The sequence below is a fragment of the Monodon monoceros genome, unplaced genomic scaffold (assembly GCF_005190385.1).
Source record: "Monodon monoceros isolate NGI ecotype Baffin Bay Population unplaced genomic scaffold, NGI_Narwhal_1 Super_Scaffold_11, whole genome shotgun sequence".
Classification (NCBI taxonomy): Eukaryota; Metazoa; Chordata; class Mammalia; order Artiodactyla; family Monodontidae; genus Monodon; species Monodon monoceros.
Genome location: NW_021703767.1, coordinates 133,943,840 through 133,961,281, shown reverse-complemented (window position 1 = coordinate 133,961,281; position 17,442 = coordinate 133,943,840). Strand labels below are relative to the sequence as shown.

Sequence of the window (17,442 nt, the reverse complement as noted above, 5' to 3'; positions counted from 1 at the left end):
AGGAGTCCGAACAGATAAAGAAAGGGTAGGATAAGTGAGTACTTCACAAATGAAAGCAGATGTATGAAATTACAAGCTGTCAGATAAGCAAAGGAAATGAAAATGATAAAGTGGTTCCTTACATAGATTATAATTATTCATTTTGCCCAGTCCTGTCCCCTTTCTCCATAATGTTCATGGGAAGGGGGATGTTCCCAGCAGAAGAAGGAAAGAAAAACCTAAGAGTCAAGAGTATTTCTGATCACAAAAAAATTATTTTGTGACTTACGTTGTTTCTAGTGAGTCACAGTTGTTTTCCTACGGAATATTTTTCAGCTAACCGTTCTGATTAATGAAAAGGATTCAGTCACAGCCACAGGAAGTTGCAACTGTAAAGTTTGTTCACAATCATGCTGCCGAGGCCGTCAGCCTGGCTTACAAAACAAGAGTCGCTAATGGGCGCAACTGTGACAGCAGTGGCAGATGGATTGCCAAGAAATGAAGTAGTTTACATAGACCTGCCTGAAAAGATGTGTTTAATAATTGCAGCCATAATTAGGTTGATTTGGGGAAAAAAAATTAAATGACGATCCAAGGAGCACAGTTAGGCTAATCTATGAAGATTTTGACACTTTTCTTCCAAGAAATGCTGCATAAATATCTTTCCTAAATTTCTTGTTACCTTTAGGAAAACAAATAATTGGAAGAAATCATATTCTCTTTAATTTTGAACTATGTAATATTTATATATACAAAAAATAAATGTAACATATGTAAGTTGTGAAGCATAGTAATCAGGGTACATAATATTTTATGAGAATTTTAAGCTGGTTCTTTCCCATTCATAAGATTTTTGTTACTAATTTCCAAGCAGCAAAACTAGAGACATTTAAATACAGCCATATAAATGGCAATAAATGTGCATGCTTCTAAGAGTTTATTTGTGTTACAAGCGCACACACAAATCTATATCTGAGGCTCTTCCTTCCAACACCGCCCTGACCATGAGTGCTGGTATATTAGTACAGTGTACTGCTTCAAAGGCCATTTGGTAACGATCCCCTCTCCCCATTTCCTTTTGTCCAAATCAGTCGAGTTATTGGTTTGCTTTCTTCGAATCTAAGTTGTTAATTTTGTTTCTCTTAGTAATGCAGGTATCTGAAACAGCATTGCTTCTCAATTGCTTTTGTTCCCCTTTTATTTAGTGATCTCTAGTAACTACCAGACCTGTCTTGGCCTTCTGATGCATTACCCACTCATCGGGGATGTTCACTCGCTGATTCTTAAGGCTCTGTTCCTTCGCGATCCCAAGGTAAGCTTTCCATGTGGGATGTGCACAGTTTTAAGTGGGGTGAAAAACTGGTTTCTCTACATGACTCCAAGAATTCCTAATGTAGAATTTGCCTAATAGCAGATGAATTGCCTACAGGCCACAACTCCACATACCTGATGGTCTAGCAGCTCAGCGGGCAAATTCAAAGGACACTGCCCTGAGAAACAGGAGCGCACGTCTCTTGTAACTCAGGAGGTGGTTCTGCCCACCTGCTTCCTCGTAACTCAAGGAAATAGTTGAGCACCTGCTTCTCCTTATAACCACACTTCATGCCGGGGGCCAACTGACCCAGGTATAGCCTTGTGAGCCATGTGAAGACCAAGACATTAGAGCTCTAAAAAGGACCAGTTTTCTAAGAGTTTATGATGCAGTGAGACACTAAATTATTTCATATTATGAACATGTGTTTCTTATTTTGCGGGTGAAGAGTAACCTAATAAAATAAAGATTTAAAGAGTCTTTAATGCTGATTTCTCTATTTGAACTTAAAGCAAGTCACCAAAATTTTCTTTACACTCCAGAGAAAAAGTGTGCTCTTTTACAACTAATGTTACATTTCTTGAAAATAAGAACATTTAATGATCTAAAAAAATCTGTGAATCCTTGATGCTTTTGAGCCAAACAAAAATATTGGATGAAGTATAAGAGAGAAAGCTTCAAACACGAGGACTAGGATGCCAGGCGCTGGGTGGTAATCCCAGCCTTTGGCTCTTTGGCAGAGCTCCCAGCAATCGTGTTGGCAGTTGTCGAACTGTCTTTGAGTCAGTCTGTCTGTGGATTCCACTGCCAGAGCTCTGTCTGATCAACGTGGACCTCCAAGTTCAACGTACATTTTGATTCTGAAGGATTTCTGTCCTTTCATCGGTTGTTGACTTCAACATTTGAGCATGTATTTATTCTTTGCTTGATTTAAAATTATTGTTTTCCTGTGCCTATATCCATTTTCTTCAGAAATACACAGTTTTATGTCATTTCTCCTATACAAAATTTCATTAAGTGTCAGAAATACAATCCATCATTTCTCTAATACGTAAGGTAGCATTTTTTTTTCTGGTAAGGCTTAGGAGTCAGACTATGAAAAAAACCTGCAGTCTCATATTTACTTTTTTATGTATATGTAGGCTGTATAAGTATATATTTTTAATATGAAATAGTCAAGATTATGGCATATCTATAAAAGGAATAAAGGATGAAGTTTCTGGTCAATGAGGTATCTGAGTTTTGGTCTACAAACTTAAGGTAAATTCTATCTGCTCAGCATTGAGAATTATTAGGGTCATACAGAGTGGGAAAATAATTGCTAAAATAACTGTTTGAATTATCTACTTGTGTGATTTGTTGGGTTTAATTGAAAGGAGAAACGAATATGTTCTCTAAACCTATCCATCTTGGTAAGTTTTTTCCTAGCTAAATATGGTTGATCTTCCTATAAACCATTCACTCTTATGGTTGCAGAATTCTGTATACTAAATTCCTCAATGTTGTTAGTGGAATCCATAATTTTAATAGAGTACTTTTGACATTAAAAAGATAGTATATGTAATATAGAGAATAATGAAGCCAGTTCTACAAGCATTAAGAAAAATTTTCTCCAAGGTTTAAGAGAAAAAATGTAATAGCATAAGTATCTAAAAAATAGTATTCCCCACTTTTACATTCAGAGTCTTACCAAGTAAAAACAATCAAGATAATTGTCCAAAAGTTAAGACTGTAAACTGGTATTTCTGAGACATGAGAAACTGGGCAGAAGGAGAGAGTCATGTGTAAAAAGCTCCTGAGAACAAGTTCGTGGCATGATGATATCTGTAGGGGAAGATAAGGCAAGCCGCAGAGTACTAAGGGGGTTTCAGACGGCCAACCCAGCAAGGTGGTAGTTTTAGTTAAGTGTATGTAATGGCTGATCCATTGACATTATTAGTAAATGTCAAATGATAACTTAACATCACTTGGCATATCTGCTAATTGGAGATCTATCGCAGTGTGGTGTCCTGGGTCTTGCCAGGAGCCTGAGCTAGGAATCGGGACACTGGGCCACGTCTTGACTCTCCTACCAAATGTCCTTGTGATCTGGGGATTCACGCTTGCTAAGTCTTGGTCTCCTCTTTTGTTGCCTCTAACAACCTACCCAAGCAGAGCAGCCTTTGACCATAAAGAACTGACGTCTAATGATATAATAAGATGCAATCCAGTGCTACAAAGGCACAAAAGGAAAAAAAAGAAGTAAGTTTATATATATCGTAAAAATCCACCAGTGGATAGAGCTTTCAGTGTAGTTCATGTCAACTATAAAGTCATAGAGGAGGCCATGTAAAGAGAGGGAAAGACGATGCTAGTACCCCACCCATAGCCTCTGAGGATCCAGACCTCAGAGTGCTTTAAATGTTTTCTACTTATTAGCAACAATGAAACACTTAAATCAGAGTAAGTATATAAACACACAAGTCTCTATGAAGTGACCTAGTAGGAAGAGATTTGAGGCATGAAAGTTTACTGTCCTGTATCCCAGCTTCACATGGCAGTTGTGCTGAGTGCTGCTGACAGACTCAATAAAATAAAAATGAACAAGGAGTTCTGGGCCTCCCTAAATTCATTGTCAGCCTTCAGAGAAACACTTCGTCCTACCACTATCCCGAAATCCCAGTGGAGACTGCTCAGTTGAGAATAGACTCTGCAGTAGAGCTTGAGACACTGAGCTGTTACTTATTTTCTATCAGATGTCAGCTTTACTGTGAAAAGATTTCTCATTTGAACAGACTGAAATAATGGGCTGGTAAACTGTAATCACAGGATCATACTCGTTCACGTCTCCAAGTGCTTTGATATGCTTCCTTTGGTCCTCACTACAAGCTCCGAGACAGCAGAGCGGGTTATCTTTCCTCCTTCTTTTTCAGTGCAGAGGCCATGTGGCTTTCCCAAGGCCGAAACGCTTGTAAGCTTCCAAACTAGCTGGAATGGTTCCATGACCCTTGTTTCTACTCATCCCCTCCTGAGGTTCCCAGCCTCTGTTCTTCCTTCCCCAGGAAGCCATTCCCAGACTCAGATAAGACACGTCTTCCCTTTGAGTCCTCATAGCCCCTTGTAGTTTAGCGATTTGCTTGTATCTTCTATCAATTATCCCTCCTCATCATCCTGCTCGTTTGTTAGCATTTAGCCCTGTGTCGTGCAGTGGTTGGTATTAAGAAGACAATGGTAGCGTTGAATGCTGACTTAAGCACTGCGCCTCTTCTAATACTGACTCTAGTCCAGGTGGATCTCACTCACCTTACATATTTCTGGAACCCATATCCACATTCCACAGAAACCATAGCCAATGGTATATTTGTCAGCTGCCATTTTTATCAAGATGGTGAAGTGACCCTACAACTTGAACTGAAAGGGCATCTAGTTCCTTAATTTAATATCGATCAGAATTATTTGAAAACCTGTTATCACCTTCAAATATTATGGAACAAAGAAGATACAACAAAGGATGTAAGTAATATACTTCGGGGCTTCCCAGGTGGTGCAGTGGTTGAGAGTCCACCTGCCGATGCAGGGGACACGGGTTCGTGCCCCGGTCCGGGAAGATCCCACATGCTGCGGAGCGGCTGGGCCCGTGAGCCATGGCCGCTGAGCCTGTGCGTCCGGAGCCTGTGCTGCGCAACGGGAGAGGCCACAACAGTGAGAGGCCCGCGTATCGCAAAAAAATAATAAATAAATAATATACTTCACTTAGACTGTGCAAATTTCAGAACTGCCAAGAACCAAGAGAGTCTAATTCTGCTCCTCGTTCTGTAATATGAACAAACTGAGGATCCAGGTATTTGAGAGACTTTTTCAAGGTCACACAGCTTGTCAGTGGCAGAGCTAGCCGTTGAACCAAGGTCTTCCAGCCACCCTTCCACACAAGAGCTGTAGCTTCGTTAGTTTTAAAAATAGTGGAATCCTAGTTACTGATATTTCTCATACAAATTCTTTTATTTGTAGTAGATATTTATTTGCATCTGTAATAAATGAAAGTGCCACGTATATAAGTGACCCAAGAACTACTTGAAATGTTTGTAAATGTATGCTGTCTGAAGAGACTGGATATCAAATATCTGTAGCATTCTATACTCTGTTCACCTTATGATATAGTTTCTATACTTAGCTCTTCAGACCACAATCCTGATTCTCGTTTTCCTTTTATTATATTAGAATCACTGAGCAGATTTCCAAAAACAATCCACTAAACGAAGTAGAGGAGTGGAAGGATGACAGTCTGAAAAATATGAAGTGATTAAAAAACATTGTTCTAACTAGTTGTTCAAATTCCAAAAAAAAATTTAAAACCCAATTAGAAACAAAAGTCATAGAAAATGTGAACATATTGTGTTCCTTAAATAACCAGATGTTCTCTCCTTCCTGAAGGCAGTAAGGGCTAGGAATAAAAGGTTTAAAACTATTGTTTTAAGTTAACTGTGAATTTTGCAAATCTGTTTTTTACCCTTCAGCAAATAGAATTCTAATACAGAAACATAAGCAAAGTAATTTTCATTTTTTGGTCCTCTCTTATTTGTGTTGTATATTGAAGTGTTAACCTTATCACAAAGACTTATTACAAATGAAATACAGTACATGAATTAACATTGTAGATTATTCAGTAAGAATTTGACAGCTACCGTTTGTTTTGAAGACTAGAATAGTCCCCCAATATTATCTTTCTGGTAAGTTTGTAAGCATCCCTGTTATTGTTTATGGGAGAAAATTGCTAGAAATAAGACAATTTAATTTTATAGTCATTCTTGTATACAGAAGCACAAAATATATATACTATAAAATAAATATAAATATATATATATAAAATATAGTGTACAGTGTTCTTGTGCTTGGCCAATTCTGATTTGGCTTTTGTTCAGAGTTATGTTAAATATTGCTTTTTTAAATTATAACGTCTGAATATTCAGATTTTATGCAGGTAATGGATTTTTATTCTTTAATTCCAAAAACCCTCACTGTACATGCAACTTTTTAATGTCAGGTGGCTTTAGTAAAATGTCACATATCAGAATTGAAAAGTGGTGAGTGGATTCAAGCCAGGTGATGATGTTAGAAAATGCTTCATTCCAGAAATGCCATTATAATGTCATCTTCTCTGAGCAGTGAAGGACCTAAAATCACACACACTGACTCTTTGAGGAGCATGCACGGTGTCCATTTATTTACTTTTCCTGAATTTATTTACTTTTCCTGATGTTCCCATCCGAGGTTCTGTTCAGATTTCCTAGGATGTTTCTTGTCTGATTTTGTTACAGAAAGAATGTGTTACTTCTGTCTTCACCATCCTTTTTTTTTTTCCCTCCCCTAAAAGCTGGAGCATTTCTATGAGAGCTGCCTTTCTTGGAGAATCATTTTTCTGTGTGTGTTTTCTCTCTCAGTGACGAAAAAACAAAAATGTGGTTTTTTTCCTTCATATCTGAGCTGCATGACTATATATTGTTCTTTTTTATCACTAGATTATAACCAATTGGATGTTTATTGTAGTTAGTAGTTAGGTATTGGTGACTTCTCAGTTATGTTTTCACATTCAGTCAGAAATATAGACTTTTTGACATAGACTCACATTAAAAAAAAAACTCAAGTTTTACTTCAGAGTACATGGTGGCTTTCAAAAATCTGTAAGAATAATCAAAAGATCTTTATTGAACCAGTATTTGAAATTTGTTATTTATTATGTTCAAACATTTCATAAAGTAGAATTGTGGGTTTCTCAAAACTTATTAAGGGTTTCCTAGTGCCTTAAATAATTTTGGATTAGTTTTATAAAAGTATTTTGAATTCATTAATTTATCAGCAAATCTTTATTGTGTATCACAATGCACTGGGCACTGTTTAGGTTCTGGTGATATAAAGGTGAACCAAAAAAAAAAAAAAATGGCCCTTATCATTATAAACAAGTAAACAAACAAGAAAATACTCAGTTTGTCATGTGTTATAAAAGGTACAAATGGGGTATCATCCTTAAAATAATAAGAGGAGGAAGAACCTGAGCTGGGGAGGTACTATTTCCGGTGAGAACTATTGGAGGAGAAGGAACTAGCCAGGCAAAGAGCAGGGAGAGGAGCCGCCAGGCAGGGGAATAGCAAACACAAAGACTCCAAGGTAGGAAAGAGCTTGGACTCTTCATGGAACTGGAAGACCAGCAGCCTGGGGGGCCCTACCTGAGACAGACACATGAGCCAGGGGAGGCTTGCTAAGGTCACCTTTTGAAACTCCAGAAAGATTGCTGGATTTGTGATGATTCTTCCTGATGATTAAGACATCCTCTTATTATAAACTACTCTTGCTCTCAGCCAGAAGTTCCAAAAACTCTTCTTAAATGAGTTCCCCACTTGATAAAGCACATTAACTTATTCAGACCTCTAGGCTGTCACATGGGTCCGGCCAGTAGGTTCTTGTTTGATTTAAGAGGACTGGGGCCAGGACTCTGAACACTTTTGGTCATACATATATTACTTTTAGCTTTTAAAAAACAATCTTGGCTGCCTTCTATATATCACCAATCTAGTCAGTTTTGCTCTCATTCATGTCAGCATTATGCTCACTGTGTAGTGTCAAGGTAACTAGACCCATCTTTCTTGTCTACCAAATGAGAGCTCTGCAAGGTCAGGGACTAGATCTTCAACAGCATAAATCCTGTGTCAGCCCCTTGAGGGAAGCTCAGAATTCAGGTTTCACTTCCGTCACAGCCTGCTGTGTTTATTGGGCAAGTCACCCTTTTCTTGAACAAAGAGGCTAGATCACATAATGTCAAAGGACCCTTCTGGCGCTGTTTTAGCAAGATGCAGTTCAACTCAGCAGATCTCTATTTTTTTTTTTTTTTTTACTTACTTACTGTGTGTAGAGGATGAGAGGGATGAGAGTTGGTCACAGTCCTTTATAGATGTGAACAAAACTGTTACAGAAGGTAAAATGAGTGAGACTATTGCAGAAAGGACAGCTGATTTGGGCTTGGATAGTCAGAAAGGCTTCCAACTGGGCTTTTTTTTTTTTTTTTAACATCTTTATTGGAGTATAATTGCTTTACAATGCTGTGTTAGTTTCTGCTGTATAACAAAGTGAATAAGCTATACATATACATATATCCCCATATCTCCTCCCTCTTGTATCTCCCTCCCACCCTCCCTATCCCACCCCTCTAGGTGGTCACAAAGCACCAAGCTGATCTCCCTGTGCTATGTGGCTGCCTCCCACTAGCTATCTAGTTTACATTTGGTAGTGTATATATGTCCATGCCACTCTCTCACTTCATCCCAGCTTACCAATTGGGCTTTGAAGAATTTTGTTGGGACATGTTATTCCATCTTAAGAAAACAGTGTAAGCAGAGCTCCTGAGAATTGCTGAAGCAAGTGGCCGGGTTGGGCCTGGCAGTTCTCTAGCCACAGTCATTCACGGACCCCTCAGGGACTGCCCTCAACATCTTATATATTAGCAGACACTAATTTTTTTTTTTAACTAAAGCATAGTTGATTTACAATATCATGTTAGTTTCAGGTGTACAGCACAGTGATTGAGTTATACATATATATGTATATTCCTTTCAGATTCTTTTCCCTTATAGGTTATTACAAAATATTAAGTATACTTCTCTGTGCTATACTCAGTATTGGTTATCTATTTTATATATAGTGTGTATATGTTAATGCCAACTTCCTTATTTATCCCTCCGTCTCCCCTTTCCCCTTTGGTAACCATAAGTTTGTTTTCTCTGTCTGTGAGTCTCTTTCTGTTTTGTAAATAAGTTCATTAGTATCATTTTTTTTAGATTCCGCATATAAGCATTATCATAGGGTATTTGTCTTTCTGTGTCTGACTTACTTCGCTTAGTATGATCATCTCTAGGTTCATCCATGTTGCTGCAAACGGCATTATTTCATTCTTTTTATGGCTGAGCAATATTCCATTTTATATATGTACCACATCTTCTTTAGCCATTCATGTTGGGTGGACATTTAGGTTGTTTCCATGTCTTGGCTGTTGTAAATAGTGCTACAGTGAACATTGGGGTGCATGTATCTTTTTAAATTATGGTTTTCTCCAGATATATGCCCAGGAGTGGGATTGCTAGATCATATGGTAATTCTATTTTTAGTTTTCTGAGGAACCTCCATACTGTTCTCCATAGTGGCTGCACCAATTTACATTCCCACCAACAGTGTAGAGTTCCTTTTTCTCCACACCCTCTCCAGAATTTATTATTTTTAGACTTTTTGATAATGGCCATTCTGACTGATGTGAAGTGATACCTCATTGTAGTTTTTATTTATTTAGTTAGTTAGTTAGTTCTGTCTGTGTTGGGTCTTCGTTGCTGCGTGCAGGGTTTCTCTAGTTGTGGTGAGTGGGGGCTACTCTTCGTTGCGGTGCGCGGGCTTCTCATTGCAGTGGCTTCTCTTGTTGTGGAGCATGGGCTCTAGGCACGCGGGCTTCAGGAGTTGTGGAACGCGGGCTCAGTTGTGGCTTGTGGGCTCTAGAGTTTAGGCTCAGTAGTTGTGGCGCACGGGCTTAGTTGCCCCACGGCATGTGGAATCTTCCTGGACCAGGGCTCGAACCCACGTCGCCTGCATTGGCAGGCAGATTCGTAACCACTGCGCCACCAGGGAAGTCCCTCATTGTAGTTTTGATTTGCATTTCTCTAATAATTAACAATGTTGAGCATCTTTTCATGTGCCTTTTGACCATCGAGATGTCTTCTTTAGAGAAGTGTCTATTTAGATCTTCTGCCCATTTGTTGATTGGGTTTTTTGGTTTTTTGATATTGAGCTCTCTCTGTGAGCTGTTTGTGTATTTTGGAGATTAATCCCTTATGCGTTGCTTTGTTTGCAAATATTTTCTCCCATTCTGTAGGTTGTCATTTCATTTTGTTTATGTTTCCCTTTGCTGTGCAAAAGCTTCTAAGTTTAATTAGGTCCCATTTGTTTACTTTTGTTCTTATTTCCATTACTCTAGGAGATGGATCCAAAAACATATTGCTGTGATTTATGTCAAAGAGTGTTCTGCCTATCTTTTCCTCTAGGAGTTTAGGTCTTTAATCCATTTTGAGTTTACTTTTGTGCATGGTGTTAGAGAATGCTCTAATTTCATTCTTTTACATGTACCTGTCTAGTTTTCCCAGCACCACTTATTGAAGAGACTGTCTTTTCTCCATTGTGTATTCTTGCCTCCTTTGTCATAGATTAATTGACCATAAGTGTATGGGTTTATTTCTGGGCTTTCTGTCCTGTTCCACTGATCTATATTTCTGTTTTTGTGCCAGTTCTGTACTGTTTTGATTACTGCAGCTTTGTAGTATAGTCTGAAGTTAAGGAGTCTGATTCCTCCAGCTCTGTTTTTCTTTCTCAGGATTGCTTTGACTAGTTGAGGTCTTTTTGTTTCCATAAAAATTTTAAGATTTTTTTTTGTTCTAGTTCTGTGAAAAATGCCATTGGTAATTTGATAGGGATTGACTTGAATCTGTAGATTGCCTTGGGTAGTATAGTCATTTGACAATATTCATTCTTCCAGTCCAAGAACGTGGTATATCTTTCCATCTGCTTGTGTCATGTTCAGTTTCTTTCATCAGCATCTTATAGTTTTCAGAGTACAGGTCTTTTGCCTTCTTAAGGTGGTTTATTCCTTAGTATTTTATTCTTTTTGATGCGATAGTAAATGGGATTATTTCCTTAATTTCTCTTTTTGGTCTTTCCTTGTTAGTGTATAGCAATGCAACAGATTTCTGTGTATTAATTCTGTATCTTGCAACTTTACTGAATTCATTGATGAGCTCTAGTGGTTTTCTGGTTTTCTGGAGCTGTGAAACATTGCTCTGCATGTTTTAGAGGAAAGAACTTCTTTACTGAAAGAGAACCAATTATCGTGGTGATTTATTTTTCCTCAAATAACTAAAGAAGAGACTAGAATCCATGGTTAATTCTGTTCTCATTAACAATACACAAAACAAAATCTACAAACCAGTTCTCTTCTTTTTATTTGATATTTTGCAAGTAAGGGAGAAATCTAGGCTTTTAGGGAGAAATATTTTAAATAGATTACTTAAGCTTTCAAGCTTTTCACACATGCATAGTGTGTCTAGAAAGGCACTGAGGCCCCAAATGTAGAAGTATTAAAGTGTTACAGCACATCACAGTGAAATGTTTGTGCTGTGTCCCTGAGGTCGAGGCATGAAGTGGCTGCCCTGCTTCACCATTGACTTGATGTTACACCATCAGAGAAATCATTGAACCATTTGCAGCCTTAGAGTCAGTTTCACTAATTGCTTTTTTTTAAAGGGATAGGTGACTGGTAAGGCTGTAATTAGCCTATAATCTCTAAAGATAATTTCCAGTTCGAAGTGCAGAAAACCTAGCTAATCACTTACTTTCCTTCTTGTATGTGAAGTAGGTTGGTTGTTCAGAAAGAAAAGGCACTACTTTGAGTTGTTTCTATGTCATCCTAATGTTACAGTTTAAAGAAATTAAAAGCTAGAAATCACAAATTATGACAAAAAGATTATAAACTTAAAACTGACAAAATAGAAAAAAAAGAGCATAATTCTTTTTTTCTGTGTGTGCGGTACGCAGGCCTCTCACTGCTGTGGCCTCTCCTGTTGCAGAGCACAGGCTCTGGACGCGCAGGCTCAGCGGCCATGGCTCACGGGCCCAGCCGCTCCGCGGCATGTGGGATCTTCCCGGACTGGGGCACAAACCCGTGTCCCCTGCATCGGCAGGCGCGCTCTCAACCACTGCGCCACCAGGGATGCCCCATAATTATTTTTAATCTAAGTAGTTATGGCCACAATAAATATTTTATTTGCCCCTTAAGTATATTAGCTCAGAAAACATCTTATTGCTAATTTTAAATATTAAATGCCTTTTTTAATGTCACCTCCTTATGCCCAGTTAAGTAACACATCACCTGTCAGGTCTCCTGAGGGAAGAGAGCACTTCCCCTACAAAGGCATTGAGTGACCCCTGCCTTTCCTTTCCATCTACCACCTTGTGCCTTATCGTCATCTCCATGTGCCCAGTTAAGTGGATGTATGGGTTATATCATCTTAAACGATTCCATATTTACAATATTAAAATGATGTCAGGGGCCATGAACATCTGTTGTGGGTTTGCTGGATATCTTGTGCTAAAAGGAGTTGCCAAACATAAGTTCTTTCTGAAAAAAATAAACATACTTCACACTTGCTTACCTCTAATGTGATGACAAGTAACTGTCAGTATTAAGGTACCATGCACATATTTTTGAATAGATTAGCAGCTTTTCTCTTCAAGGTAATGATGACATTTTAAAAATGAGTGAAAATAAGAGCTTTTTCAAAGACACTCATGCTATGGAAAGGACATTTTAAAACTGGTTATTTGGAAATGTTTCATCTGTTTGTGATGTTCTGGCCAACAACAATTTAAGTGCATCACTTATTTACAACTCTCAAAGTACACTAAAAGATTATGGAAACAGAATTTTCTAACTAGATTTCTAACAAATCTTCTGAATGAAAAGATAAAGAGTCAGGTTTGAATCCATTTTTTTAAATTTAGAAAAGTAGCATCTTCCAATTAAATTTTCAGAAGAGTTGGATGATGGTTAATTTTATGTGTCAACTTGACTGGGCTAAGCGTTGCCCATAGTGGTGAAACATTCTTTCTAAGTGTGTCTGTGCGGCTGTTTCCAAAAGTGATGAGTGCTGGAATCGGTAGTCTAGGTAAAGAAGATTCTCCCCAAACAATGTGAACAGGCACCGTCCAGTCCCTTGAGGGCCCTAATAGAACAAAAAGGCTGAGAAAGGGCTCCTTGATCTGGGGCATCCATCTTCTCCTCCCCTCAGACATCCGAGCTCCTGGTTCCTGGACCTTCAGCTTCTGACCCATCCCCACCGCCCCCTCACTCACCTCGCCCATTTCCTCTTTCTCTACTTCCCTATCCCCCTCCCAGTTCTCAGACCTTGGAACTTGGACTGAATTATACCACCGGCATTCCTGGTTCTCCAGCTTGCTGATGGCGTATTTCAGCATATCTCACCTCCGTAATCACATGAGCCAGTAATAAATCTCCTCTTATATATCAGTGTATATCCTAGTGGTTCTCTGGAGTACCCTAATACAAGCTGATTAACATTAAGGAAGAGAGAAATTTTATTAGCCAAATTTTAACAAAAATCTTGGCATAATTGATGGATTCCAAAATGAATACCATACTTTAGCAAGGGTAGCCAACGATGTCTTTCCTCCATTCAGACCTATATCTCCTTGTGAGGTAGCTTTTTCTGGCATGTCATTCACAAAAACCGACTATCACAAAGCATTTAAGCAAGATTTCCAAAAAGTAAAGAAACTTAGTCAATCACACTCCTACGGTTGAACATATTTTAGGAAGAGCATGAAATACCATAATATGTAAACTATTATAAAAATCAATTTAAATATAGCTTATTTTATCTCTCTCATTTAAAAATTATATTATGCATATATTTTCTAATGTACATAATGGATCAGTACAAGCGATTACATGCATATGATTCGTAAATAAATAGTCAATGTTAAATGTCAAGCCCCCCGATTTTAACTAGCAAAGAAATAATCAAAGTTGAAAGAACCCTGCTCTAGGATCCAGTTGATCCTAATGCTTAGCCATCATGAGGGTCTTAAGGCTGGCTCTCAGCACACACAGAATTCTGGAACTCCCCCAGACACCCATTAGCAGGGGCAGCTTAGGAGAACACAGGCCTTACCCTTATCCTTATGAATGAGGGAGTTCTCCTTCATCCCTCTAGTTCAACTGATGCTTTAGTATCCTCTGGACCATTGAATTTCACTGTCCAGTGGACGTGTTCCATCCTGGTCCTCTTGCCGTGTTCTTGTAACTTGGATTCATTGTGCACCTTTTCTAAATGATACTGCTGATGAAAAAGTAATTCCTTTAAAACATTCAGTTATAAGAATATTATGCATCTTGTAATTTGTTTAGAGGTGGTTGAGTCTCTCGATCATGTAATTATACCCTCATTTCCTCCTGAGACCTGATGACGGTGAGGTGAAATACCCAAAGTCACTCTGAATTCTGTGGCATAGCCGAGACCAGTCCCCGTGGCTCCTGCTCCCAGGCTGGAGACGTCTGTCATTCTCCTTGTCCACCTTGCCTGCCTTGCAGACCCCTAGGATAGAACTTTCTCACTATTCCCACACACACCATTTCCCCTCCTTCCTGAGTGGCCACAGGAAAATTAAGACAAGCTCTTCGGTCTTGTGCAGTAAACAAAAAACAGTTACAACTCGATTACCCTTTCAAGGACAGTTATTTACTTGATTCCTCATTTGTTCATGGTCTGAATACTGAGTTGGAAAATTGGTCTATTGTTAATTAGTTTGCCAGATCTGGCCTCTAGGTTCAGGAAGTGTTAAACCCAGTGAAATTGATGGGAGAAACATATAAGAATAATAATTACTGTTCTGTAATGAAACTGACCTTTGTTTTTTCCCTCAACCATGTGTCTACAATGGCTGCCACCCAAGTGGAGGACAATAAAATACAAAATGAGATTAAAGCAGTCAGGAGAGCCAGTTGATGGGCTAAGAGTGATAGTGTGAAATGCAGAGGGAAAAGGGGGGGGTATACAAATACGAATGTTAATAAATAAGAATTAAGTAGCTAAAAGAAGTCACCTTGGACAACTTTTCTTCTTGAGATTAAAGTGTGTGCCTGCCACAGTGATCATTCTGTTTCATTGTTACACTGTGTTAGTTAAGGCTGGCCAACTGCTGTAACAAATGAACCCCTGTGTTTCCATACCTTAACACAGTAGATGTTTAACTTTCACACAAGTGACAATCCATTGGAAGTCAAGGGTGGGGGTATCTCAGGGTCACACAGTTTTTTGGGCTTCTGCCAGCTCTGCTGTTTTCAACTTTGACCTTCCAGGGTTGTCCAGTACATCGACATCCCTGACAGGATGAGAAAACTAGTTGGTTACTGAACCAAACTTAGGTCTGCTCGCCTGTTCAGTAAAGCCAATCTACTGACACCAGGTTGTGGTGAAGGAAAATACAGCATTTATTGCAGGGCACCAAGCAAGGAGAACGGGCAGCTCATGCTCAAAAGACCCAAACTCCCTAGTGGCTTTCAGGGAAGGGGTTTTAAAGACAGTGTGAGAGAGGTGGCTACAGGGGATGTGATCAGCTTGTGCACAGTTCTCAGATTGGGTGGCATCAAAGTGAAGTTTCAAGCATCATCAACCTTCTGGTTTCAACCAGTCTAGGGTCTACATGCTTGCAGTCAGTTTTCCTCTGGTGGGCTCTGCTTCCTGTACAAACAGCTTAGGAATGTGTGTCACGCCTGTATCTGTATTTTTCAGGGAACTGCAGGTTCGGCAACTCTGCTATGTGGCCGACTTGGAGTCTGAATTGTTACCAGTTTCCCGGCCCAACAGCCATTCTTTGTTTATACTTCTTCACATTTCCTGATCATTAACCCTTTGAGTCAGCCTTTTGAGACTCAAGGGAGACCTGGGAGACTAAGGCAAAGGCCTTTTACTTCAAAGGACAGGGGCATAGGGGCTTGTATATGATTCCAATCTCCCCTTTTCTTTGATACTCCTCAATCTTGAAGGGAACAGGTTCAGGAAAAGAAGGGGAGTAAAGTTTTGGATAGAGAGGTTAATCATAAACTCAGCAGAGGAACTCAGTTTTAGGGGAACTTTGTTTCAAGAGTTTTTCTCCATACATTGCCATTCTTAGCTGTTTTGATAGCCCTTTAAGCTTATCTTCTGTAGTGTTTACTGAAAATGTGTTGAAGAGAGATGAATTGATGAAGTGGAGAGCTGTAATATGTTATACAGAATCGTCAGCCCTATATCTGACCATCGTCATGTTATAGGTTGGGGTTGTTAGTTATGTGATTCCTTCTGGCCTTTTCTTGAAGTTCCTATTGTGGTACAAGTGCCTGATTCATCACTTCCCTCTTTCTCACTATAACAATAGCAATAAAAATAGAGAATATTTCAAATTATTCCATTTAAAGTAAACGTTGTATGATGCATACCTGCTTTGAACTGCCTTTGAGGAACACTGCCAAAGTAGCAAAATTTGAAGAAGGCAGAAAAATGACAGGAATGGGTAGAGTTGTTTCTCATAAACTCAGAAAAGAGGTAAACCCTTTACCCTCATCTTTCCAGCCAGTGTCTGGAGAAATCCCACCATATTTTCTCCTAAAGGTTCTAATTGAATGTATCTATTATGTAGTCCGCTTACAAAAGAACCTGCTGCCAAGAATGTCAGTTGTTAACTTGAGATCAACTACTTAATTTACTTAATTGATAACATCTTATTTAGGCTCTCTTACTTGAACTTCCTTGCATTTGAGTTCTAGAGACTAAGCGACTACACATGAAACAGTATTTGAAATAGCACTGAAAATAAACTAAAATTTCAGAATATATTTAGGACTTACTCATTCAAAAGAAATTGACCTCTGATTGAACAAGGGAGAAGAGATTTCATTATCACAGAAAAAACACAGTTTGGTGCCCTAAAGGATTTCACTGGCGGGTTTAATGTGTGTGTGTGTGTGTGTGTATATATTATTATTAAAATTAGAGTCATTTCCTACCAACCATTCCTTTTGCTATAGGAGAGCAAACAATAGAATATAGATAATATGAATGTTCTGTTTCCTTCCTCTCCTCTTTTCTCATTTTCTTCATTTATTCTTTCTTCCTTCCTTTTTTAAAAAAATAAGACATACTTATGAGCTTCTTGAAAACAGAAAATGTAGAGAATAACTTTGAGGAGTATTTAAGACAGGGTCAACAAAGGCTTGGTGAATGGATCCAGAGCTTTGGATGGTGAACAGTTAGTTGTATTTCCAAGGTATCCACCTATTGATTGAGTCGGTGGAAAAATATATAGATGAGCAGGTTTGCGAGAATGTTTAGGTATAAGAAGGTTGGATAATGAGTTGGTTTTGAGTAGGTTGTGGGATATCCAGGAAGAGATGTCCAGAAGACAACTGGGAATGTGTGTCTAGAGCTGAAAGGAGAGATCTGGAATAGAGATACAGGTTTAGAAATCTTGGAAGATGGATATTAATTGTAGTTGAGGGAATGCAAGTGATCTCAGGAATGGTATGTTGGGGA

General features: G+C 38.8%; 1 protein-coding gene across 8 annotated transcripts in view; it reads left to right on the top strand.

The window, feature by feature from the left end:
• Positions 1 to 17,442, top strand: part of TBC1D5 (TBC1 domain family member 5) — a 540,605-nt gene that overhangs the window by 401,418 nt on the left and 121,745 nt on the right. For all 8 annotated transcript variants that reach the window (XM_029214159.1, XM_029214153.1, XM_029214160.1 and 5 more), the window contains one exon: positions 1,185 to 1,291. In XM_029214159.1, coding sequence (XP_029069992.1) covers positions 1,185 to 1,291 — 107 coding nt within the window. The remainder of the gene's footprint in view (positions 1 to 1,184; positions 1,292 to 17,442) is intronic.